Here is a 26632-nt window from a genome sequence, read left to right as displayed (position 1 = left end):
TCTTTGCACACTGAAAGGGGTTTTAACTCCTCTGGTTTAGGATTCTGACCCTGATAGTCAGGGATCAGGTTCACTGAATGAAATGACTGATATGTGGCAGTAATCATAAAAACTGACTGAATTCTCCCAATGCTGAGGACAGGAACTTAAATGCCTCCTTTATTATAGCCTTTAGCAATCGGAAACATCAAAACATCCTTTACGAGATAACCGCATCCCAAAATTCTTTGCAGCCACAACAAATAAAGCAATGTTTGATTATTTTCACACTGTCACACTAACTGAGATTCACATCAAACTTAGTAATGCAGTTTTATCTTTACTGCATATCCAGGATCGCCTGGGGTGAAGTATCTCATGCACTTTTGAAAGTCTGTCTGTGGATCAGTTGTTTCCTCACAGCCAAGTTTCACCCACAGATTCTTGGCAGGATTATTCCACAATGACTTGTACAGTTTTATGTAACAAATGAAGGACAGAGAAGCAAAAAGCTGAAAAGCTCAATGAAGTACAACAGCGTATTGGGTCCACATGAAGGAAAAAATTATATTTTAGAGTTCCAGAATAAAGTCGACGTGGGAAGAATAATAGAGATTTTGAGAATAAAGTTAAAATACAATTTCAAATAAAGTTGAAAGAATGAGAAAAAAACATGATATTTCAAGATAAAAGTGAAATCACTGAGATTAGATTACGGTAAATAAGATTAATTAAACACAAACTGTGTAATTGAGCTAGTGACATTGGACTTCAAAATTGGGTTTATTAAGAAGAACATCTGTTTTAGCTCATAAACAGAGGGTGGCGATAATAGTAACACATTAAAAAATATGCTGAGATATGCATCTGACAGTGGTCACATCCCTGCACGCTGAAATATCTGGTAATGGACATATGTGAGAGTGTAGAAGCATCCTGCCGCCCTCCAGACTTGATTTGATGGCCCAGAAGAGTCTTACTTTTACTTACACTCTGTTTTTTTCTTTCACAGTGGAGCTAATACTCACACACGAGTCCCTCTCATTAAAAAAAACATAACTCCATTCTGTTCTTATGAATCTTTCTTCTTATTTTCGCTCGTGCGTGTTTTCAGGTGCAGGCGGAGCTGAAGAAGCGCTTTTGGAAGTGGCAGACTGAGAGTTACCTGAGCTACAGTAAACGACGCCGTACACTGTTCAACGAAAGCAGCACCATCACTCAGATATCCGTCCTGGATAAATCCAGCCCCAAAGACCAGCCAGTTTCAGAGGCACCCGCCCTCACGCCCAGCAACGTGTCCGCCGTCTGAGAAACAGCTGACAGTTGAGTCCTTTATTGCACATCTGCTTGGTGTTTCCTCCTGAGCAGAGACTAAACCACAGAGCCTGATTGTTGAATGTTTAAGGTACTTCTCAACTTTCTATGATTTTTTGCTGAACAAATATGAGACCTCTATTCTACAACACAGAGATTACAGTGTTTGAAAGACAGGTAATGTCCGACGTCACCTGTATTTTTGCTTTGGGGCTCCTCCTCCACATCTTATTCAAATCTGTGACTCCACTTCAAAAAAGCATTTATATCACATAACTTTTTATTGTTCTTTAATAATTAGCACATGCTAAGCTCCATTTTGTTAGTAAGAATTAGTACGTATGATTTTTTGTGGTTAATTTCTGTGTTTGTGCTGTTTTGTTCAGACTTGTTGAGCTGCTCATAAAGTAAAATGGTAATCAGAAAAAAATACTTTTCCTTGTTTTGGTCTCAACAGTTAGATAGTCAGAGGCCATAAGTGGGAGGATGACAGATGACTAATATCATGAACTTATGAGGTTACATATCAGAAGATCTCCACCATTTTAAAATGAAAAAATAATATGGAAAATGATCTCATGCCTGGTCATGGCTTTGTTATCTTCAACTCCAAATTGATTTCATCAATCAGCCACAACATTAAACCACCTGACCGGAGGGTTCCTCTTAGAAACCCTGGAACATTGCATTGACATGTAACATCTAACTAAGCAGTGATGCAAGCATGGCCCTCCCTGGTGTCAGCGTTTCAGCAGGCAGGATACCACAGAAACAACCATGGTCCGGCATGGAGCTAGTTGACCAGACGACAGCTGACTCGGGAGCAGAAACTGGCACAGGGTCGAGGGCTAACTGGCTTGGGAGATGGGCCAAGGAAGAGGCACGTTAACTTTGGGAAATGCTGGACATAAGAGGTATTAAAAAGTCCCGATTACACCCTGGCAAAGATCCCCACTTTGTTCCATCCAGTTGAAAAGGCCTCCTTATCCCCCCCCAACTGCTCCATTCCACCTACAATGGAAGCATGTGACAGTGTAAGACAAGGTCATAAAGTTTGCCTACAAACACAGTCCCTGCTGGATTCAATGGCTTGGAAAATTCTGCTGTGGTCATTCCAGCAAAGAAATCATATGGAGTGCATCAGAGGCAGGTGAAAGCCCAAAACCAGTGTCAGGAAAAAAGTGTGTATGGCTGTAGAAAACATCATAGATAAAAACAGACATGGTCAGTCAAGTACCAGGAGTAGCTGATGAAAAAGTGTCTTAAAGTGACCCCATAAAAACACTGTCAACATTTATCATGAGATTCGAAGTCATTTAGAAGATATTATGGAGATTCCCTCCTGGTGAAAAGGATTCCATTATTATATGAGGTCATTTCTTTTTGTCCAGTCAGGATTCACGTATCACTCTCAAGCTCCACCCCCTGTCCAAATTTTGCCAGTTCTAGTTTCAGAAAGAGCAACAGCTAAATGCCAAACTTCTTGAAAATGGTAAGTCACAATATAACCTGTGATGTCACGGTGACTTCACACCAGGAGTGTGCATGGTGTTTGTGGAGCTTCACTTTTTAAATTCAGCTCCCATGTTACACTGAAAGTCTGTGTGAGCACACTCAGTGACATGCTGGGGTGTGAAGCTCTCCTTACACACAGTCTGTGTGTAAGGTGACAGACCTTAAAAAGTTAAATTCCATTGGAGCAGCATCATCATAATGTTTTATCTGTATTTGTACTGAGAATATTTAATATTGGTCTTTTTTCTTTCAATCAAGTTTTTTTATTTCTGTAGCAGAACTCCAGAGTTTCTGGTTTCACTTTGGCTCCACAATTAAACTTTGCAGAAATCTGTCGAATTGTAAAGGTGAATTACACAAATTCTGGATAAATTTAGCAAATGTGTCTGCCCGTTCTCTCCTGCAGAAACATCTACACTCTGTAAGTCATCTTCTGTGGCCTGTTAATGCGACAGGACTTTGCATTTAGCATCTGTTTTCTGCTCCTTCTCTGGATAATGGAGGCAACAGTCTGAGCAGAAATACCCAGACCTCCTTCTCCTCCAGCTCTTCTGTGGTGACACAGAGTCGTTCCCATGCCAGCCAAGAGATCTAAACTCTCCAGTGGTTCCTGGGTCGTCACTGCAGATGCTGCCCCAGACCACCCGTCTTATCTTGCATTCCAGTCTGTCCCTACTTGTAAACAAGACTCTTCCACCTGAGACAGCAACCCACTCCCAACATCTATTCCAGCCAGAGGTCATGACCTTTTTATCCAGTTTTTATCCAGTGGCAAAGTGGCAAAGTCTAGTCACAGGCAATACACATCAGGCTTGTTTTTACTGACTGGTTTGGAGTAAATAAACTAGCCTGTGTAAGGTCACATCAGGTGACTGTGGGCTACATTTCACATGCCTGTAATAAACAGAGTAGTGGTTGCAAACTGGAAACAAAGTTCTTTACACTGTTGCAATGTTGTGATTATTTAGGTTATGTTAGTGAGTACTGGTCATGTTTGTTGAGTTAGATGTTTTCAAAAAAGGCAAAAACCACCTCAACAAACTTAGAAACATTCACGAAACTGCGGCAGGTTTTGTGAATTTTGCCTTTTTTAGTCAAACTTTTCTAAAGTCCCTCAACATATTACAAAGTATAAATAAAAGAGTTAAAAGAAGCCCGACGAAAGTTTTGTTGTTACAACAGAAAAGGAGTTTGTGTTTGTCAGTTTTTCATTTCTGTACCTTTATCTGATCCATTAAAGTTTGCCTCCCTGTGACATCTTTGGTTTTATTACCGACTGTTTCCTGTGTGTCATCTTACAGAAACTTTGTGTGAGGGAACATGCCATCAGTGGCTCTGCCTGCAATATGTTGCACAGTGCATTAGTGCACATCTGGAGCACTAGACTGTAAAAGCTATTTATTAGTCAGATTCTCGTTTTTACGTGTTTGTGAATGTAAGTAGATTTGAACCAGAGTATCTTATGATGTGAGAGTTTGTCCAACTGATATCTACAGCCACCACATTAGATTTGTTACCAGAAGAACTAAAGTCCACGAGTATTAGGGAAGAAGATCCTTTAGTTGCAAAATTGGTGATTTTTCTGTATTATACATTTAATGTAGTTTTATTCTTATAACATGTAATATTGTAAAATGTGGAAAAGCTGTTTTAGGGACCGTACGAGCTGCTTTTATGTTAACAATTGTGTGCTTTGAACTGAGGTTTTTCTCTGCGCTTTTCACATTATAGGCACTTTGCACACATGTAAATATGTACAGTACTGTCCATGGTGAGGAAAATAACATTACTCAGCTACTGACCACTACAGTGCCTTTTTTATCCAGTTTGTCTCTATAGTTCAGGTGGATTGAACCTACTGAAAGAGTCCTACACTCATGATACAGAACCAAATGTTTTTGCTGAGCTGTGTAACTAATATGCTTCTGTGTTGTGTTGTACTCCAGAAAGGATCAGAATATTGTGCTTTAGTGTCAGTCACTGATGTTGGATTTGTTGTTTTTTTTCTAGAAAAAGCTCCTCATGTTACCTGTACTTTGCAGTTTAAATTTCTTTCTTTCATAGTTTCAGTGTGGACAGTGAAAGTGCTTTCTCTATTCTTACTAAAAAGTGCGATGGAAGCTTTTCTCTATCAGGTTCCTGTTTACCGCAGAGTGCAAGTTTCTGCTTCAGTGTTTACTTTCTCTCTTTTGAGGTGACATTACAGGATGAGGCTCTGTGTTTTTCTGGCTATTGAAACTTTACATGTTCCTGTCAGAAGCCCTCAGCTCTTCTACGATCAGTAGATCTTTAAAAATGTCTTTGCTAATGGATACCAAACAGCCATAACATTAAAACCACATGCATGATATTATGTAGGTCTCCCTCTTAACACCAACACATCTCTGAGCTCTTGGGACGTGGGCGTGGGACCTTTTGTGATGTGTGGAGGTCAGATACTGGGTCAACTCTTAGCTCTTTCGCTGTGGTCCATAACGGTCTACTCTGAAGGATGTAATGACATCTCGTGGAAGAATTTCCAAACTGAAACCAACTGAATCCCTCCACCTAAGCCAGAGTTTTGAGCCGAGCGCGTCCCTTTTGAGTCACTGTAGAGACGTGGCAGAGCAACATGGTGAAAGGAGGATAACTTGAAAAGTTTCTACTTTTGGATGTAGATTGCTGATATGCATCAACAAACATGGGCTAAGACACAATTCAGTTTGTTTGATTCGGAGTTCTTATTGTGTTAATCATTGTGTTAAATTCAAAATGTTAATTCTTTATAAATGGGGCGCTGGTTTCAACTTTCAAACTGACGTTTTAAATAAAAGAAAAGGGAGTCGCAAGTGTTTTTGTTAGGCCATAGCTCAAAAAGATCCAGTTAATTCTTGTTTGACTATGTTCTATGAGTTAAATTGTGATTGGTCTTTATTTTGTGTGTTGTTTTAGCTGTATTAGCATTCATAGCATTCATCTCTATGTAATTGATGTTCTGCAGAGTTTTGTTCAGTGTTCCTTCTTTTATTTCACACGTTGTACTTTTTTTGCCTCACAAGCAGTAGTGGAAGTTTACGTCACCTTCACCACTGGATATAAGCACCTTAGCATCTGGCAGGTGGGCCGGCTGGTATGCTGTAGGTGTGCAGACCAACTTTCCTATTTTATTCTTTTGTTTATGAAGAAATTTACTCTGACTCTGGGCAGGATCTAAGGCAAAACTTTACTCAGCACACTTTAAACAGGCATATTATCTGCTCATCTTTATACCCTTCATTTCTGCCATTAAAAGCCCTGAATGTGACACACTAGAACTTAAGGTTGCTCCTGAGAAGTTCAGGCTCACTGTCCTTCAACCTGAGTTAAAATTGCCACAGGAGTGTGTGTTGAGCAATTTTAGTAGTTTAGTTGGTACATGTCAAATATATGACTGTTGGGTTTTCCCCACCAAACACTGCAATGAAACAAGGTGATCAGTGTTTTTAATGTTGTGGCTGAAGAGTGTAAACAACCATAAAAGATGGATGTATCCTCTGGTCTGAAATATGAAGCCTTGCTGTAATATTATATTCTTTCTGATGGCCAGCAGGGAGCAACATAATCTGATTGTGTAAGAAAACGCTTTGAGAAACTGATCCTACCTGTCACTTGATTTATCACCTGAGTAAATAACTTCATGATGTGAAATTACAAATCTTTAACAAAGAATTGTGTTCATCTTGTAAATTATGTTCCCATTTAAAATAAAAGAGTTAAAACAGGTTTTGTTTTAGGTCTGTGTTTGTGCTGCACAAGTCGGTGTGTTCATTGGTCTGGTTGATTGTTTCTGTCATGAGATCTGCCAACACAGAATTGAGCTGATAACATTTGAGATGGTTGCTATAACTGGATCACTATATGTCTATAATTGCTACACACTTTTCCTTTAATTTAAGCCTTTTAGCTAGATTAGAACTGATGAAGAAATGAAGAGCTTGAGAGCAGCGAAGTAAATCTTACTGGGAGAAGTAGAATTACACTGCCTTGCAAAACGCCAACCTAACATCTTCTATATGGGAGGTAGCGGTAGCTGCATCTGTTATTTGTATGAAGCTAATTTACACAAAAATTCTAGTTTTTAATAAGTACCTAAGTCAGCTGGACTTAGTGTGCATCACCTAGAGACTATTTTCAGCAGCGGATAAATGTATTTGAACAAACCATGCATGTAATGTATTGCTGCCCATAATGGTAATCAGACCACCATATGTGTATTAATCCACAGCTAAAATAGTTCCCATCAGCAGCACTGTAGATGTCTTTCTTCCTGCTGACGCAACATTTGTAAAACAAGCTATTTTAGAAAATGTATTCATTAACAGAAAGCAGGTTTGAGAGCTACTGAAAGCCACAATATTAGCAACAAACTGCTGAGCCAACAAGTTAAAAACATTTATTGTTGATACTTTCATAATTTACAAAAAAGACCCTTCTTATGTGCACCCACACAGAAAAAAGACAAAGTGGTGCAGTGAAAGAGAAAAAGGAGCAGACAGAAGCAGCTCACGTTACATTCAGCCATCAGAGCTCAAACTGCTGAGCCCCATTTAATATTCTCTCACTGATTCAAACAGGCAATCTGTACGATGAAGCATATTGAGAAAGACAACCACCCAAAAAGAAGTAGAAAGAAAAGAACTCTCACCATGCTACACTGTAAAAACAAAGAGTTCAGCAGCTTTAATGGCACTGTACTTTCCCTCATGTCTGTGAAGATTAACATTCAAAGGAAAAGCATTTAATGGGATGAGAGCTACAATTCAACAAATCTATTCACAGTTGAAACCCCGAATTGGTGTTCTAGCTTATCAGTTGCCTCATGCGTTCGTTACACCGGCTTTAACACAAGAACACGGCTCAGGTTCCCTTAAAGGCCTGAAAGCTCGACGCTGTCTTGTCTTGTGTTACATCTTCTGTCCAAATGCGATCAATGAATTAACACGCATGCATCAGCCTATTAGGGTACAGAGGCTTTATGCTTTTAGCAAACAAACACGGTCACCACTGAAAAAGTAATAATAAAGAATGGGAACAATCAGGGCAAAGTCTTTAAATGACAGCTATTCACTTTGAACCACAGAAAACTTCATTTACAAGGTACAATGTTGGCAGCATGTACATTTAAACTGCAGTTTATTTAGTTACAAAGGTAGATTATAGACCTTTTAAACACTTCAACTAACTACTTCATAGTTCAGAATAACTGGCTCAAATTAATGTTTATCCTTAAATAATGATAGCAACATCTTTGTCTGACATCAACGTCGTACTGGCAATATAAGGCTCCAGCTCCAATAGTCAAACACTAAAGGAAATAATTCATAAATACAGGGTCAGGATTGTCGTAATGTTTGTGATGAGCTGAACCAGAGCCGAGGTGGTGATTGTCCAGCCCTTTCCCCAAATCAAACAGGGCCCCCTTATGGCTGCTGTTGGATCTGTACTGCTATTACTGCAGCTCAGACTAAAGACACACACAGTGCAACAACAGGACAGTACAGTTTCTGGTCAGCCCTTCTCTCATTGACTTTGCATGATCTGGACTCTGAGAGAACAAAGATTTGGATTTCTGCAGATACAAAGACACCTTCTGTTCAGTATGAAGAGTGAAAAATCTGTAGACTGACTGAAACCGTAGTTACATGGAGACAAAAAACAACAAAGTCCATGCTTGTCTGGACCTTTTTCTTCACAGGAGGGCTGCAACTGTTTAATATGACAAATTATTACTCTGCATTATTTTCTCAGCTAACTGTAAAACTGGTTGATCCGTTAATCATGCAGCCCCGGTGCTATCATGGAATCTAGTTTCCCTTTTCCTGTCTTGGTCCTGGAAACTTCTTCCTCCATATTTAAACGTTTACCTTCTCTAACACACCTGATTCAACTGCTCATCCATCAGATGCCTGAGTGACCCGCTCATTTAAATCAGTTGTGATGGAGCAGGGAAACATCTGAACCAGGATTGGGAACAATCTGCATTTTTTGCAAATGACCTAAAAGAGAACTTGAATATAATGTGAAAAGTTGGTCTGAGGTTTGACTCATTACCTTGAAGCATTGAAACTGTCACAAATCGCTGCATACATTAATTAATAATGTTATAAAATAATTGTTTTTTCATTCAAACCAGCAATAAGTTGATCAGAACATTTTTTAAGTCTTCAGTTTTTGATTAATTCATCCACTAAGTTATTTTTCAAAGACATTCTTCAGTTTTCAAGCTCCAAACAGGTGACTTTTCACCCCAAAAATCACCCAAATGATGTTCAAAACGTTGACAAGGATTAAAAAAAAAAACTACAGTAAAACACTGAACTGAGATGTGATTCTCTGTTATTATCCATCATAAATTATACATATTTAAGAAAGAATTTACTCATTTTTGTCATGCTAATTCACTCAGTTGTTCTTTTCTTTCAGACTGAGCTCCAACTGTCTTTGAAGAAATTAGTATCATCATTTCAGAGCAGAAAAATCTAATATTTTGGAATATATCGTAAAGAAAATTTCCATTAAAAAAGGGGTCCAGTAGATATATCTGTAAAACATAAGAACTAAAGCATTTTTATAGTACTGTCAATACATCGAAGCACTGCTTTATTGACAACACAAATTGGTTGTATGTTCTGCTCATGAAGCACTTTGAAGGCCTCCAGGTTTAAAATACTGATTTAATCATAAAAGCACTTTGATAAAAACCCTTTTACTAACTTTGCAGTTTCATTTTGAAATGAAAAGATAAACCTTTAAAATTATCAACAGAAGTCAAAATACTTGTTTTGTGCTTAAAGGCACTTCTGGAGACACAAAGCGTTGGGATTCAGAGGTCGATTGGGTCAGATTGAAGGAAACATCTGCAGTGACATCAGCTGCGAAGCTAACTCGGGCTTTGCAAACAGAAACGGCCGTGCAAAAGCTCAGTTAAGAGATGAATGATTCATCTTTGGAATGGGAGAACTGAATATCCCTCTCCTAAAGAAACATCCATCTAAGTGTGCTTGTTTTCAAGCATAAAAGGTGCAAACACCACCAAAGACACAAACTGCAGAAAGATTAATCAAAATTGTTGAAATAGCTTTCTCCAGAAAGAAACCAAGGTTTTATCTAGAAAACTTGCTGCGAGGTTTTTGATGGTCTACATTTGAATCAATACCAGTACAATGTTGGAACATCCATAATGGGGCTGCTGTAGAGGCTCTGCCTTAAAGAAGTGACAGAAAAATTAGGGTTACAGCGCAGTGCCTCCACAACAGCCTGTTCAACACTACAGACTTCACAAGGGAAAACAAGCTCAACATCCACTTGAAACACTTAAAACAAATAAAAATCAATTATATAAAAGAGCACAGAGTAAATTCAGTTTCATGCAAGCAGATGAACTCATAACGCTTCAGTATGAGTTGATTTTCATTGACATTTTCTGTACTAATGGCTGTTTAAACTACAGACGTTCTGATCTCCGAAGTGTAGTCTTCTGTCTTCTTCTGCTGAGTATTTTATGGACGCAGTTGGCAAACCTCATGTTGTGCCCACATCCAACGATGCCGAAAATGTCTTTCTAAAGAATACTTTCCATATTCCTCTGTCTGGCTGACTTCAACACCCTTCATATTGTTTTAAATCAGTCACAGCTTGAACAGGAAACATTAATACTGAGGTTTCACACACAGTCGCTTTTTGTACATCAGGATTGCTGCAGAAGTGTAGAAATGAAAGAGAGGATGTCTTTGTTAGCTCTGAAACTGTAGAGACTGAGGGGAATTGTTTAATGAGCCCCTTTGGAGTTTATTCCTCAATCAGTAGCACAAATAAGGGTCTTCATATCTTTAAAAAGTAGTCATAACTACTTCACCCTCATGATGTTTGTGACAACCCACGAGAGACAGACATTAAAAAAGCAGCGGTCAAAATCGAAGCAGCGGAGGTGCAAAAATCCAAAAGTTTGATGTGGAGTTTGGGGTAAGCTCTAAAAACACTGGATACTACATTTCTCACAATGCAATACAATTATATTTTCATCTAACCCCACCTTTTTTAAAGTCCTGTTTGTAACACAGGCTATGTGTTAAAAGTGCACCAAGAGACAAGCCTACAGTTAACATTTTAGCTTCTCCAAAGCCGCAGAAGACTTTGTGCAACAAGCCAAAAGCAACCAAACATGAAGAGAAATAATCTTCATAGTGTCCCACTGAAATATTTACAACAGAATGTTTTCTTTTTGCAGTCATATCACTTTAAATTGTAGAGCAGCTAAGACTTTTGTATTTAAAGAGGAATGCAGTTAAAAGTTAGTGTGTAAAATACATTTTGACTGACTGGAATGATCAGTGAGGGAGGAGACGTTCTGTATAGCTCTCTGGCTGCAGGAACTGATCCCTTTGTGTTGCACAGCCGACACTGTAGCACCAGACGACTTTTAACACTAATACAATACATACAGACACATACTTCTTTTACATGTTTCAGCCTGGAAACACCAGATTTCTTTATCTCGACTTTTGAAGATTTTCTGGAACAGTAGGGTGCCGATTCCAGGTGCTCCTGGATCGGTGACTTATTATTTGGCACATTCGGGTTCAGACGAGAGGCTGTTCTGGGACACTTGAGTTCAGTTGGGTTTCCTTCGTGGTTTCATCTGGGTATGGGTTTGGGTACGGGTTGAGGAATGGGTTGGTGAGGTTGGTCATTGGGACAAGGGTGGGTGTGGTGGGTTTGTTGGTGTCAGGTACGGCGATGTTGGCGGGTGTGATGTCCACCCCGGCACCACTCAGGTGGCCGGGGTCTCGGCTTGCAGGCTGGACATGCGGATCTGCGAGCTGCTCTTGCTGAGGATGGACAGCTGCGTGCCCCCGTTCACCCCACTGCTCGCCAGCGATGGGTGTCGGTGCTTCAGGTCCACAGCAAAGTACCTGTTCACCGTCCAGCTGCGCCATTTCCTCTTGATCTCCGATTGCACCTTGAGGGATATACTTCACAAGGTCATTATTAATGGACCTCGCTGGAAAGAGGTAAACTTGATGTCCCTCAGTCTCTATATCTGACTGTCCTGCACGTTAGGCCCGCTCTCTGTGACTCATACAATACATTATCTGAACAAGCTTTCACATCTAAACTTGGGCTGTCACTTTTTCCTCAAAGTTCGAACATCCAATCGAATATCGGGAAACTCTGGACGTCAATAACCCGTTCTGATTAAAAGTTACAGCCTGTAAGTGCTTCGGACCAAATGCTGCACAGACAGATGCAGACCGTTAGAAGTGGTTTGCTTTGGGATCCAGCAGAGGGCGCTGTAGTTTCAACTTGACCTAATGCATGATCTGATGACCGCTCAGTAAAATAAACTGCTGTTGTGTTTGTTCTGTTGCTATGGACTGAAGGAATCTAGAGAGCAAAGCTATCGTTATAGCTGAATCACAAAAACAAATAATCTGATAAGAAGTGTTTGGAAGCAATTTGGATTTTACATGTATCAAACAGTTCAAAACAGCTATCTTACTCAGGTAAAAATCTGAGGACTCTCCTGCTGGCTTACCACCAAAGCGAGGCAGCATAGGCACATTTAAATGAGTCAGTATCAGGTGGCGCATGCAGTCTGACCGCCTGCTGTTCAGGACAGTCAGTTTCAGCAGGCTTATCAGAGACTTGTGTAAAGGCCATCATCAACAAAATGGAAATATCTATATGCAGAGATGCAACATTAACACCCCAACGTTTAAATCCATCCTGAGAGCTGCGAGTTTATTTCCAAGTAATTTCAGCTTGAACTTTTTCATGAAAAGTGACAACCCTAAACTACATGAAACTAAAATCTGCTGATTTCTGATGTAATAAACATAATGAAATGTTTCCACAATTAGAACATGTAAACATGAGCTGCCTCCAATGTGTCATGATTCCTGAATGTCTTTTTACAGCATCTCTCTCGGGCTAATGTTCGTTTCATCTTTCAAAGCATTAACAGCTGTTAACTTCTCATGTTGACATAACATTATATAATCACGACTGCTGAAGAAGACACTGGAACCATGAAATGCATAAGCACTGAATTAGTTTATCTGTATAAAAGTATTGAAAATAGGACTGAATAGACAATATTTACTCAACAGTATATGCAACATATTTCATCATCATATCTTAAAGCAATCTTTTGTTTGTTTATTCATTTTGCTCGAATAATTAAAAGTAGTACATTTAAATTTAGATGTACACCTGGTGTACTACAAATACAGGAGATAATCGATACTGGAGATATTTTTGCCTATTAACAAACTTTTGCCTATTAATTATTATTAACACTTTTAATGTCATGAATTGTTAGCTTCAATGCTGTTGATGCTGTTCAATTTCATCATAATACAGTTCTTAGTTTTTATCAGTAAATAACTTGTTTTACATGTAAACAAATTGGACTAAATGTAAGATGAAGAGTGACTCCTACGAGAAGTTTTTCTTTTAAAAAAATAACTTTTGTGTTCTTCTTACAACAATCACAAAACAAAGAAATTCACACTTTACTTGTTACTGTAAACCAAAAAATAAGGTTTCTGTCCACTTCAAACCTCAGCTCTCATGTGTGTTCACTAAATTCTGGTGTGTTTTGTTACATAGTGCGTAAAATGTGTTGATTGTTTAAAGTGAGATTTACCTCTCCATTCAGGAAGCAGTAGAGAACGGCCACCACAAAGCCCTGAAGAGACACAAAGGGTTCAAACGTGAGACTTAAACACTGTCATATCTTCTATAAACACAACTGTTTGGTAAACCGTAATCATTTTAACTATTCGTTTTAGTGTTCAATAAAGAGGAAACTGCCGGAAACGGTACTATGTTGTTCAATATGTTACTTAATTTACAGACAAAAAGGCATGTAAATGAGTTCTTGTGTTGGATCAAATGTTTCATGTGCGGTTCTTAGTGAAAATGTGAATTTTTTTCAAGTAGTTATTTGGCAGATTGAAGCACTTATATAGGAGCTGTCACCTGGAACGATCCGAGGCCGAGCTCAAACACCAGGCGCTCTTTCTTGCTGACGTTCTCAGGAGAAAAGGCGAACACAGTGTAGTGAATCCCGAAAAGAGGAATCAGCAGCAGAGTGGAACGGGCAAGCCTCCTGCAAAAAAACACAAACACAGGTGGGAATCCTTTTTATAGACGCGCACAGATAGGATAAGCTGTCCATGATCTTATGTTTACTCAGCTGTTAAGTACATGGACATTATATTTGTACTTAAGGACAGTACTTGAGTAAATCTACTTAGTTATAGTGAGAATTAATTAAGGAAAGAACAATATTCAAATAAACACAGAATTATTTCTGATGTTTTATCTAAAGTGCACACAAGCAAACTACAAGAAATCAAAGTATGTTGGACTGTTGATGTTTATTTTCGACATACAGATTTTGAGTAAGGCAAGTACTTACAGGTAAATACTGGATTCATTTCCACCGATATCTGGGGACTGTAACTTCTGGACCAGGATGACGATGATGCCAATGAAGAGCACAAAGTTGACCTGCAGACACGAATGTCATGTAATAATAATCAATAAATGATCTTTTGAACAAATCAGTTTTTTCTCCAGGTTTCTCACCATAATCGAAGCCAGCACAGGTCCCTTTATCACCCACCAGATGGCAGCAATGTCGTTCATGTCCCAACACCTGAGAGAGCAGCGAGATTAAAACCCAACATTCAGCAGACGAACAGACAAACCTCGACATGACACTCAGCTTGTCATTCATCACTTTTTCATTACGAACCCTATGTCATCAAACTGCAGCCTCAGCACTGCCCAGATGGTCACGCACACCGTCGGCGTTCCTGTTGTAACACACAGATGGTGATGTAAAAAAAACGGCACTCAGTCTGGGTATCCATGGATTGACTAGACTGTGATGTGTTTGAAGTCTCACCCCAGCCAATGATGATGTACCAGTAGAAGTATCTCTTTTCAGGGAAGAAGGTTTCCACCAGTAAAGTGAAGAGATACAGACCCTCAATGAAGAGCCAGAAGTAGTTGGACAAGACGCAGTAATGGAAAAATATCATCACTGCTCGACACTCCAGCTTAACGAGGACACAAAAGAAGAAATTCATCACAAAAAGCGAGTTTCGACGCCATTGAGCATCACTAACAGAGAACGGGCCGCTTTTCTGCAGCCATGTGTCTGCTACTCACAGTGTGTACAAAGCAGTGATCGCTGTCCTCCTCAGCGTACAGCACGCCGTCTTTGATGAAGACAGAAATAGCTCTCAAAATGAACGACACAAATAGATTCATGTGGATGAAGTTCCTGGTACAGTGCAGCTTCCTGTGTGGAAACAAAGACATGCACACGCTAAATATTCTGCTATCAATTAGATAACAGAAGTATTAGCTGAAGATGCTTATACCAATAAACACTTCCACCACCTGTGCTGTGATTCAATTTGATTTACTATCAATATGTAGAGGCCAGATTTTTAGAAGCAGGAGCTTCAAACTCCAAAACACGACCATAAGCACTGAAGCAACACTCAAAATGAGACCACACCAATTAAATCAGTTATTTTAATTTGTAAAATCATTGCATTACAAGGCTGTAAAATAACTTCCCACAAATCATAAAATAGATGTTGTCACATAAAATGTTCATTCATATAATTAAGTGTGTTAAAAGTCACATGTCTGCGTATATCTGCAGAGACTGCAGAGACTTGTTTCCTAAACATAAAAACAAAAAAAAGCATAATTTTATTCCCTCCTCACAGGAGTCATCAAATATTTGTTGTAAATGGGAGAGCTTGAAATAAGAAAGACTATCAGAGATGATACAGCCTAAAAACTATCCCACATGGGGGGCCGCATTCCATTAGATTGACATCTACAGAAAGAGGAACACTGTGCAGGCGCACAAGGGACATAGACCATGTGGCCACAACAAATTGGAGAGTTTGTGGCCATCGTGCACCTTCTGATGATGGCATTTACTTCATGCTCACCCCACCAGAGCTTCATGCACTCCCAGACCCACATGGTGTCTTTCAAGAAACATCTGGGATTGATTTACAGTTTGCATATACTCTGCTCTCTTTACTCTCCACGTACATATGACATTATTGTTGTCATTATGTTGTGTTTCTCTTTCTCAGCAGGTATCCCTGGCCGGGTGTTATGGTGCTTGTTGCCCTTCTTTTCTGTCCTCTCAAACACCAGCAGCTCGAGGCAGACGGCCGCCATTCCTGGTTCTTTACCTGTCGGTGGTTTTAATGTTGTGGCTGCTTTGAGACAATATTCAACCTATTTCTATTTGTTCAGGTTAGTACTTTGCTGCTTTTTTATGTGTTCCAGTCTGTTGAATCTCCATCACCCCAAAAACCTCACCTGAATCTGCACAGGATGACCATGGCAGTGGTGAGAGACACCAAAGAAGTGCTGTAGCCCACGGTGTACAGAGCCTTCACCGACACGTAATACGTGTCCTGAAATGGAAGCACAAAGTAAGTGAAGAGAATGTGAAATGATGCTCTGTGATGCAGCTGCAGACAGCTGTGGAGGTGGTAAACTCACCGGGTGGGTGCCGTTTCCTTCCTCGTACTTGCAGGCATCGATGTAGTAGGGGAAGGTCTCAGACCAGCCAAACTCTGTGCAGTTTCGGCTCACCTTCCCCAGTTCTGTGGACACACAACACTTCATGTTATTGCAGCAAACAGAGTCATATCTCAAGTGAAAACAGGAAGTAAAGAAGTCTTTGTAACTAATTAGTTAACCAGCATCTGAAGTTTTTATCTACTACTAAATGTTTAGCTGAAAGTCTGCACTTTGTTTTATTACTGCCTCAGATATCTGAGCATACAAATAAAGAATCTAAGGATCTTTTTTAATGTAAATATGAAGCGGATTTACTGCTACATAATATCATAAATAGTTATCCTGTCAGTATACTTGTTTTCCCTGTGGTTTGCTCTTCAGTAGCTTTCAGGTTGTCAGAATCATCTTTTTCCTGTCTGTCTGCGAGAGTTTAAAGATGCTTGATCCTTTGTTAACTGATCCATTCAGTTCAGTTCAGTTTCATTTCTATAGCGCCAAATCTCAACAAATGCCATCTATAGGATTATTCATCCGACAAACACATTCTGCTTATTTAATTAAAAATGTGTTCTTTTTCTGAACATGTTATCAAATCGAAATATTCTTTATGTCACATAAATTGTTTTTTGGCTTTGAAAAACTATTCTATTCTCGTTCATCAACATTAAAACATTCTAGTTGCTTTTTTTTTCTTCAAGCCTCCAGTCTGATGACAAAAGGCAAACATTAAGAGCTTTTTCTGTCGTTTGCAACTGGAAATAACCCAAAGAGACAATACACCGATTTGTCTGTGGAGAACAGATTATTCTGAGGCAACACTGTGAATGTCTCCATGTGTATTTGTGAGGACATCGATAAATCTATAAGACATGAATTAGCAGAACACATAACCTGAGCTTTTATGAGTGCATGAGACCGTGTATGAGGAGTTTTCACAAACTGACCGTAGTCTTCCTCACTCATAAACTGATAGAAGAGTTCGGGACAGTTGACCTCCATCACGTCGCCGATCTTCGCTGGCTGCCAACACGTCAGATTGTCCCAGAACCACGGGCAGTCTGAGGACACGACAGGAACACAAACACTGTGTTTTTCCATTTAAAAAGCCATATGGTCGTTGGTACAGCAAACTCACACTCCTCATGTGGTACCCACTGACATTTTGTGCAGCTCTGATAAGAACATAAAGAGATTTTTTTTTTAAAAAGAACTGGAAGCCTTTATGTGTAATAATGTGTTGATCTACTTTAATGATTTTTGCAGCTGAATCACACATTTCCTACCAAGTCTAACACATATGATGATGGTGGTTAACAGCAGACAGATTTTATGTGGTGTTACATTGATTGAGTCTGATTTTGATCGGGATTTGGTGATTGGGTGGCAGAAATGGCTCACAGTCATTTATTTTTGTTTATCTTTGGTTTCAATCATGTGCTTATTTTGATCAGTTCTTTCTGTGAAACATTTGCATCCACCAGTGCTCCACAGCTACTTTTCTCACCTGTTCCCTGTTGCTAATTGGCTCATCTGTTTCCACTTAACTAATGACCCTCAGGTGTAGTTCTACCTCGGTTTTTCTTCCACACAAGACTATTTCTGTGTTTTAGTTTTATACTTTTTTTCCACCCTTGGGATAAAACCTCTAGATAATGACAGAACAATCAGGCTCATTTTAAGGAAATGGTCCAAGTGGTAAACTGTCCTTCAAAGAGGACAGTAAGCAGATAGCAACAGAGAAAAGGAGGAGGAATAAGTACCTGTCTCAGGACAGTTACTTCTGAGCTGTGCTGAGAAACTACTGGACAGGACTTTACGCTGTTCAATTGGCAACAGCCATTCACTTTTTACCATACAAATTAGAAGAACAAATAGCAAAGCAACATCCATTTCTGCTCCCTCCTTTCTAATTTGTGGTTTTGGTGTAGTTGGAATTAACATTGTGATAATAATGATCACAAAACTTGGGTACACTTGCTGTGCATCTGATGAATCATGAAAAGGACACGGACAAATGATTTTATTTGGAGGTGTACTGTCATTGTGTGCACTTCTGTCTGTGTCTGGAGTCATCACCGACTAACCTAACAGTGCATTTGTAATGTGCAGAAGATTTTCAAATCCCAATAAATTAGTCTTTAATGCCTAAAATAAAAAAAAGTAGTTTCTAAAGCCAAAACCTAACCAGATTAAAATCTAAATACCTATTCAAGCACAGTTTCTAATTAACCCAAATGAGGATTTTTTTTTTTTCTCAAAACAAAATGTATTGCTCATCCATCATCTGATCTGCAGAGGAGATGCTTGTCACTCACTTTTCAACTTTAATTTTCATCACAAGACACTGACAACTAAAGCCTCATTAGTGTCTCCATCTCTGTGAACATAGAGGCAAAGAGAGAATCGTAATTCTTAATCTCGTTTGCTAAATTCTTTCTGTCAACACTAGTTTTTTTGCAGCAGATTGAGCTCAGAAGAAAACTGAAGTCTGTCTAATGATCTCTTTGCAGCAGTGAAGCAGGTCAGAGACAAACACAGTTTGTAAAAGTATCTGCTGCTCATTAGAAAGACAACCCTGACAATGTTTTTTTATCTTAATCAGAAAAAGATAAAACGTCAAAAAACGTTACAACCTAAATTAAAAAAAGCGGTAATCATGAAGGCAAGAGATTAAAGACTTACAATAACCTACCAAATTCAGGGCTGGCATACTCCAAGGCCATCATCTCCATACATTTCTCCTGTTCTCTCTTGATCACGCAATTAGAGGGAACTTGCTGGTTTGAAGCCTGGAAAACACAAAGAAGAGCGAAAAAAAAAACAGTCAAGTAGATGGAGAGCACTGAGGAAGGACTCAAAGATAAAGTAGAATAGACTGCCTCATTAGCTTCTGTATGTGGTTCACACCACAGTGTGGGAGAGGCTGCAGCTCTGAGATCTGTTTTAAACCCTCAACCAATTAAATAAAACATTGCTGAGCTGCTGGCACCCTCCCCATGCCAACTGACCCAGAGGAGGGGTGTTATTCTGGTGAAAACAAAGCAGCAAAGGCTTTCAGACGAGCACTTTTTATCACCATGCCACGGACCTTGCCAGAAGTTGCTCCCATCTGTTAAGAGCAGTGAACAGACACACACAGAACTGTTTAAACCTGTGCTGCTGCACAGGAACATCAGTACATTTAGAGCCAGAGATCACAATGAAAGCCCCAACTGCAGATATTAGGGTCACATCCAGAGACGCCTTCATTACAGCCCCTCTGCTGATGCTGGGACTGAGGCAAGGCTACAGTAATGGAGGTTGATGTTTGGCAAGAACATAATCATGTGTCTCTCTGCAGGCGTCTGTAGGGAGAGACGCCACGTCACAGCTTTATAGGGAGCAGCAGGGGGGGCATTTACACACTGACGTCAACAGTCTTCAATCTGGTTTATGCAAGATGTTTTGGCAGATTAATAGAGATGCGATTGTTTGGAGTCATTGAGGAGAACAAGTACGTGTACATATCTGCTGGATGATGTGTTTTCACTCAGTTTATCAGCAGGTGTCATCATAGAACTGACGATTTTTCCAAGGAAAGCCTAAAAAAAATCAGAATTCAGTTCATTTTCTATTGTCAGGGAGAATTCCTGTTACAACAGCTTCAACAGGCTCAACAAAGGCTAGCCTCCCCTCACTCTTAGACCAATGAGAATGCAACTTCTGCAAGGATCACTGCGGGGACATTATTAGTGCAGCCTTTTCAGGATTGTTTAGAGAAAACTGAACCATATCTAGATGATTACAGGTGCATAGCAATGACTCAACATGGATACCTACATGTTACTGTTATCACAGAGAAACAGTTTGATGATGTAGTTAAACTCCTGAAACTGATGCTAACTAGACTGTAGTCAGAATATGTTTCTCTTCTCCATTACACTGTCTTTCTGCAGCCTGATGCATTGCTCTATCACATTTTCATGCTGAGACTGGGCTCAGTTGGTGGTGTTTGGACTATTACATGATCTATCATTTGGATTTTCATATCATATCTTTAATTTCAAGCGGTCTTTTTGTTGTTTAGGCTCGATGGCACACGTTTATCACTTTGGATTCTGCGTGCACATGCAACTTGTGTGGTTATCCTTATCAGTTAGTCACAAACTGCTACCGCCATGGTGAATTAGATCAATCCAAAGCACTTTAGCCTCTTTGAGTTAATTATTTAGGTACAACTTTTCTGTTTTTTGGTTAATCTGAGAACACACCAACCCAATTTTCAGCAGAACTGCTCATAATAACCCACTCATCCAGTACCAGAATCCAGACAGACAAAGATAGTGACTAGCAATTAATTACCTGGAAATATATTAGTTTAAAGCCACTCATTTTTATCAGGGTCTGCAGACGGAACCTAGTCTCCGAATCAATAATAATGGACAAAGCACTAAAGAAAATGAATAGATGCATCTCATAATTACTGTAGCTGATGTAGAGGAGTGAATTTGTTGTAGAACAAAGAAATAAAACTGTAGGAATAAACTTAAAATTTTCACTTCATTTCCTGATGAGACATGAAAATGACTTTTTAGATTTCACTCTGTGGCTGAACTCTGCCAGTGAACATCGACCTTATGTTGAGATGAAGTGCATAAAAACTGAAAAGGGTCATTTGGTGGCAGAAGGGTTATTAAAATTCCGTATTTTTAGTCTGGGAGTTCTTCTTTTTTTCTCTGCTGTGTAATCTCTTGTTAATGGAGCCTTCAAATGCAGTCGTGTTAATCATCTTCAGTCCCTAATATTCACAACCTCCTTTACAGAAATTTTCTGACAGCTCCATGTTCCTGAGTCTTGCTTATGACTTCCCATTATCAAGAGTTCTATTTAAAGGCATCATAATTATATCATATCTGTTACACCCTGGATCACTTCTCTATATCTAATTAGGTCAAACTGAGCACACCCAGCTGGATCAACTTCACACCACATGAACATGGGTGTATGCTGTGAGTACAGCTGTGTAATGACTGCTAAATGATCACATGACTAATGGGATGTGTTTATCTAAAAGCAGTTTAACTTTAAGGGAAAAAAAGGAAAAAAAAAAAAGCAGTTTAACTTACATTTGATCGTAGTAGTTTCTAAGACTTAAATACAGTGTAGCACCAGTTTTAGAGTGTAATTAACTGTTTCAGGATTGAATCAAACAGCATGTAAAGAAAACTAACTGCGGTTTGTCATTTTTTTGACAAATTAATCAAAAAGAAGCAATAATCATCATCTGTTGTAGGTACGTTTTTAATGATTATATTTATTGTGAATATTTCTAATTGGAATTGTTGGTAGTATGTTATACTTTTACAATCTAATTATGATGCATGATGATGTAATGGGGTACAACAATGTAATGTATTTGCATTTTAATAAAGAGCTGGATAGCTTAATTTTCTGCCTCAAAATTCGAACAAAACTGACATTTTCTTTGGATCCGAGTGCTTCAAGAAGAAACTGTTTATATATAGTTACTCCAGATGGTATTTCCTTGGCTTCTACTACAACAGTGAGTAACCTTGAAGTTATTTTTTACCAGGATCTGTCCTTTGACGCACATATAAAACTGGTTTCTAGGACTGCCTTCTTTCACCTTCGTAATATTGTTAAAATCAGGAACATCCTGTCTCAGAGTGATGCAGAAAAACTGCTCTATGCATTTGTTACTTCAAGATTGGACTACTGTAATTCCTTATTATTGGGCTGTCCCACAGATTCTCTGAAAAGCCTCCAGCTGATCCAAAACCCTGCAGCCAGAGTTCTGATGAGAACTAACAGCAGAGATCATGTTTCTCCAGTATCAGCTTCTCTTCATTGGCTCCCTGTTAAATTTAAAATAGAATTTAAGATTCTTCTCCTCACATATAAAGCTCTTAATGACCGAGCTCCATCATATCTTAAAGATCTCACAGTTGGATATTTTCCCAACAGAGCACTTTGCTCTCAGACTGCAGGTTTCCTTGTGGTTCCCAGAGTTTCTAAAAGTAGAATGGGAGGCAGAGCCTTCAGTTATCAGGCCTCTCTCTGTGGAGAGTTCAGGGTTCAGGAAGCAGACACCCTCTCTACCTTTAAGATCAGGCTTAAAACTTTCCTTTCTGATGAAGCTTATAGTTAGGGATGGCTCAGGAAACATCCCATAGTTATGCTGCTGTAGGCCCAGACTGCTGGGGGACCTCCCATGATGCACCTCTCCTCCCTCTCCATGTACATATGACATCATTGTTGTCATTAACTTGTGTTTCTCTCTCTCAGCAGGTATCTCTGGCCTGGTGTTACGGTGTTTGTTGTCCCCTCTTTCCTGTCCTCTCAGCCCCCAGCTGGTCGAGGAAGATGGCCTCCCTTCCTGGTTCTGGTTCTGATGGAGGTTTCTTCCTGTTAAAAGGGAGTGTCGATGCAACCCGTTGATGTCGTTAGCGAGGAAATCTTTTTCTAAATTCGTTTTGTATGAATTAGACTTAAATTTGATTAAATGAATTAGATTTTATTGCCGTATAATCGTATTACAATTAATTAGACTGTAATTAAAGTGCCTTGAGGTGAAACAAATGTCACCTCAAGGCATCCTTTAGCAGCAGACAATCAATAGTTAATCATTATTTTTGTCTAAATTCCACCAATAAGTTTGATATTTTACCAGAATGTTCAGAAACAGGGTAGTTGAATAGGTCCATTTATTCAAAAAAGCCAATTGTTTTGTCCAATCTTCAATTTGCTTCACAAAGACATTGTGGAACACAAACTGTGCAAACCTCAATCAGTGTAACTCTCGGACTGGTTGATGCTCAGAGCCAACTATTCTCTGAGTTAATACATAAAAGGGCCATGGACATATAGGCAAGAACTGGGCTAAATTAAGCTCAAAAGACAAAGTTTGTTCAACATCTTTTTGGCCCTGGATCGGCTGTATAAGTAGAACTAATATATTCAGGAATCAAACTCCAGACCCTCACCTTACCAGAACTTTTCATGACCTACTGGACAACACAATCATGTAGGTCACCAACACAGTCTCATACTGCTGATACCAGGAAAGATCCTTTCTGCAGTATAGTTGAAGCTGCTAAATGATTTTCACCTCTTCCCGTGCTTTAGGTCAGTCTAGATAATCAACCTTAAAGTGATTAGGTTGCCATTAATCCAGGAAAAGGATATTATGACGTCATACATTATTAACCACCTTGTTTTAAATACATAACCTTAACCAAGTAGTTTGTAATGTGTAAAACGGCAAGTGAAAGTGCAAGGAAACTTCATGCTAAAAATGGTGCTCAGGACTGCTCCTCCATCCCCTGAAACCTCCAAATATTCACTTTTTCACCTGTTAAATCTGAGGCAGCCGCTCATTTGTGACTACTTAATAAAATGCAGTTACACTAAGGACTTACTTTTCTGCCCAGTAGCATAACAATGATAACAATGAAACAGTAAGAATTGTGTCTATAGACTCATATCAATAGATCAAGTTTGCCATGCGACCCCTTGTGTCACATTAATGTAATTAACTGTCCCTTTAGTAGTCTCAGAAGCACCATCTCAGCACCAGATAGTTCCATATTTACAAGAGTTTATATGAAACATTAAATGCATGTAGATCACATTTCATCCAACCACATTTTATGCAATATTATACGATTAAGTGGGTAAAAATATTTAAATAATCAAAAGAAAGTGGAAATCCTAGTTACTGCTCTCTGGGATTTTAGCATGATTTAAAGACTCTTTCTGTGCATCTTTTCACTTACAATCGCATGATAGCTATAATAATAGGTAGAGGACAACTGCTTGGGATTAAAGCAGTAAAGTTGAGCCAGATATACCCATGAAGGTTACAACAGGATTAAACATTGAAATCATGTCTAATACTCGCTGGGTAGCCTCATGGTGACACAATGAAGCTAACCTAGAGAAACTATTTATGTCTAACTAATTCAAGTGCTGAGCTACAAAATGGGAAAGAGAAAAACAGGTGTTGTGTGTTTGTGGTTGTTCGTGTTTGCACTTACTCAGTCTCTTAGTATTCGTCCATATCGTGTTTCCCATGAAATGGATTGATTTCCTTTGCCCATAATGACAACCAAAGAGTGAATTGGAATATCACATACAGTCATAAAATAACATTTCTAAGAGCTTTTAATGGAGTAGATGCCAGGAAGAGCATAGTTCTTACACAGTTAACAGGCTGGAATGATGTTGAATAAACAATCAATAAATAATGAGAGAGGATCCTTATCCATCGTTCCTGTCACATGCTGATTATTAAATTAATTATTGATGCTGACACTCCATGTGGTTACTCCAGTGAATGAATGTACAAGTGTGTGAAAATCAATCCCTGTTTGCTGAATTTATTCAGAAGAGGCTCCACCTGTTGCTGAGTCTGTTGATTTATTGACATTTTATCTGTACATATAAAGGATGACTCACTGGGGCAGACACATGGGCTGTGTTGGGAGTATCCATCTGTTCACGATGAAGTGGACCATAATGAATAAACAGATGTCCAACAGAAATTCTGTTGTGCAGTTCAACTTCTCAAGTGTAAACGTGTGAAGAAATACAAACACTGGTGTCCATGGCCTCAAATCTGTGATGCAGATGTTCTGGCATTTTTAAGGAGACACGAGTGATTACAAACATCTGCTGCATAATTATGTCGCGTTACATCCAAGTATTGTCTGAAACTGTTTGTGGTTGAGTGAGTGAGCAAGTGGACAATCCAAACACAACCACACACAGAAACCAAAGGCAGACACGTTATAACAATGACTAACTTAAGATGGATGCCATGAGAGCTCCCCACAAGAGGAAAAATAACAATCAAGTTTCTAAGAAACACGTTTTCTATGATTTTAAGCACTTATCACAGAGTTTGCTTAAGTGTGCTGAAGTATTATTTTTTTCCTTTAGTTTGACTTTGATAGCTTGAGGTACAAGCTACAGAGAAAAAGTAGTTCCTATGTAACTAGCATCTTCAAATTTAACAATTACCCTCACAATATAAGTGTAGGAAAGTCCTAACAGTGTTCCGTACACTCACCATACAAAAGTGTAAAAAAAAGAATAACATTAACTCTTTTATCTCTTTTTTTTTTGTATTCAGTCAAGCATTACTGATAGACTAAAGATCCACATGGTGTACCACAGACTGTTTATAAGAGACGAGCTGGTAATCTGGTGTCTGGAACCAAGCTGAGGCAGAAGTGCCTTGAAATATAGCATCATTCACAAATTTTCCTACAACTGTAGAAGAGATCGTCCCCATTTCACAAGTATTTTCCTGAATATGAGACAGACTACCCATCATTGAGCCAGACTTTTTGACTCAAACCAAGTACAGTAACATGTCTGATGCATTCCCTAAATAGGCGTCATAGAAACATATTTTGTCTGATCATCTTCAAATCTCCAGCTTCATCCTTTGCTCCATATGTGATGACTTAATGGCGACCATGTTCTCTCTGGTCCATGCTGTAAGACACTGACCACTAAATCTCATCAACACTAATCTTCACTATATTTTGGGTTTACGTTTGTAGTGATGTGAAGAGTACATTAAAAAAAGAGAAAAAATACTCACCAAAGGCAAAAGGAAGAGCAGGGTGAGGGTCAGCGGGCTGATGGTAGCGGCAGACATTTTGTTCTTCTTCGTCGGTAGTCGCTCGAAACACTGAGCTCTTACAGCTGAACAGGCAAACGCAGCAGGATGCCAACTCATCTGAAAGAGTGTGGGACAGTCAGAGAGAGGAATGTTTTTATCACGTCTCATCCGGCCATACACATACATCACTTTGCAGAGTTTCTTTCCCACTGCATCAGCTCTTTTTAAGTGTTTGTATAAATCTCCGAAGAGCAAATCCAGACGAGAAAGCACTTTTCTTTTCAAACTCAGTGTTTCTCGGAATCTGCCTAAAGGAAACAATGGATGTTTATGATGAAACTGTGGATTGCTTTTGTCAAAACATCCTTAAGCAGATCAAATTTGAAGCTTTTTTCAAATTTTTGAAGGAAGGATTTGTGCACTCCCACCAGTGTTTTATTTTCATTTTAATGGGATGTTGCTGCTATTTGTTGCTAAAAGTTGCGAAATGAAGTTGTGATGTCATTGCATGATGTAGTCATTGCTTAATTACATAAAACATTATGTAGATTACACAATGACATGACTCACATTGACCTGCTAAAAATTTATTTTTGAAAT

At 39.1% G+C, this 26632-nt stretch overlaps 2 protein-coding genes across 3 annotated transcripts in view; one reads left to right on the top strand and one right to left on the bottom strand.

Moving 5' to 3' along the window:
- The window catches only part of ghrhrb (growth hormone releasing hormone receptor b), a 29630-nt gene extending 27929 nt beyond the window's left edge, over positions 1-1701 (top strand). The window contains exon 12 of the mRNA XM_072388950.1: positions 1094-1701. Coding sequence (XP_072245051.1) covers positions 1094-1288 — 195 coding nt within the window. The 3' untranslated portion in view covers positions 1289-1701. The remainder of the gene's footprint in view (positions 1-1093) is intronic.
- Positions 1702-7205: 5504 nt separating this feature from the next.
- Positions 7206-26632, bottom strand: part of adcyap1r1b (adenylate cyclase activating polypeptide 1b (pituitary) receptor type I) — a 32665-nt gene continuing 13238 nt past the window's right edge. Inside the window, exons 2-14 of one of the 2 annotated variants that reach the window (XM_072388948.1) lie at positions 26012-26149; positions 19094-19190; positions 17346-17459; positions 16381-16484; positions 16195-16292; positions 15010-15142; positions 14744-14897; positions 14591-14651; positions 14422-14491; positions 14252-14343; positions 13810-13939; positions 13475-13516; positions 7206-11798 (exon numbers count right to left, since the gene is read on the bottom strand). In XM_072388948.1, coding sequence (XP_072245049.1) covers positions 11406-11798; positions 13475-13516; positions 13810-13939; positions 14252-14343; positions 14422-14491; positions 14591-14651; positions 14744-14897; positions 15010-15142; positions 16195-16292; positions 16381-16484; positions 17346-17459; positions 19094-19190; positions 26012-26149 — 1626 coding nt within the window. In that variant the 3' untranslated portion in view covers positions 7206-11405. The remainder of the gene's footprint in view (positions 11799-13474; positions 13517-13809; positions 13940-14251; positions 14344-14421; positions 14492-14590; positions 14652-14743; positions 14898-15009; positions 15143-16194; positions 16293-16380; positions 16485-17345; positions 17460-19093; positions 19191-26011; positions 26150-26632) is intronic. The other variant, XM_072388949.1, reaches the window with a different exon arrangement.

Source organism: Leuresthes tenuis, unplaced genomic scaffold (genome assembly GCF_036924035.1).
Source record: "Leuresthes tenuis unplaced genomic scaffold, fLeuTen1.0.hap1 SCAF_7, whole genome shotgun sequence".
Taxonomy (NCBI): Eukaryota; Metazoa; Chordata; class Actinopteri; order Atheriniformes; family Atherinopsidae; genus Leuresthes; species Leuresthes tenuis.
This window is presented reverse-complemented; position numbering and strand designations above follow the sequence as displayed.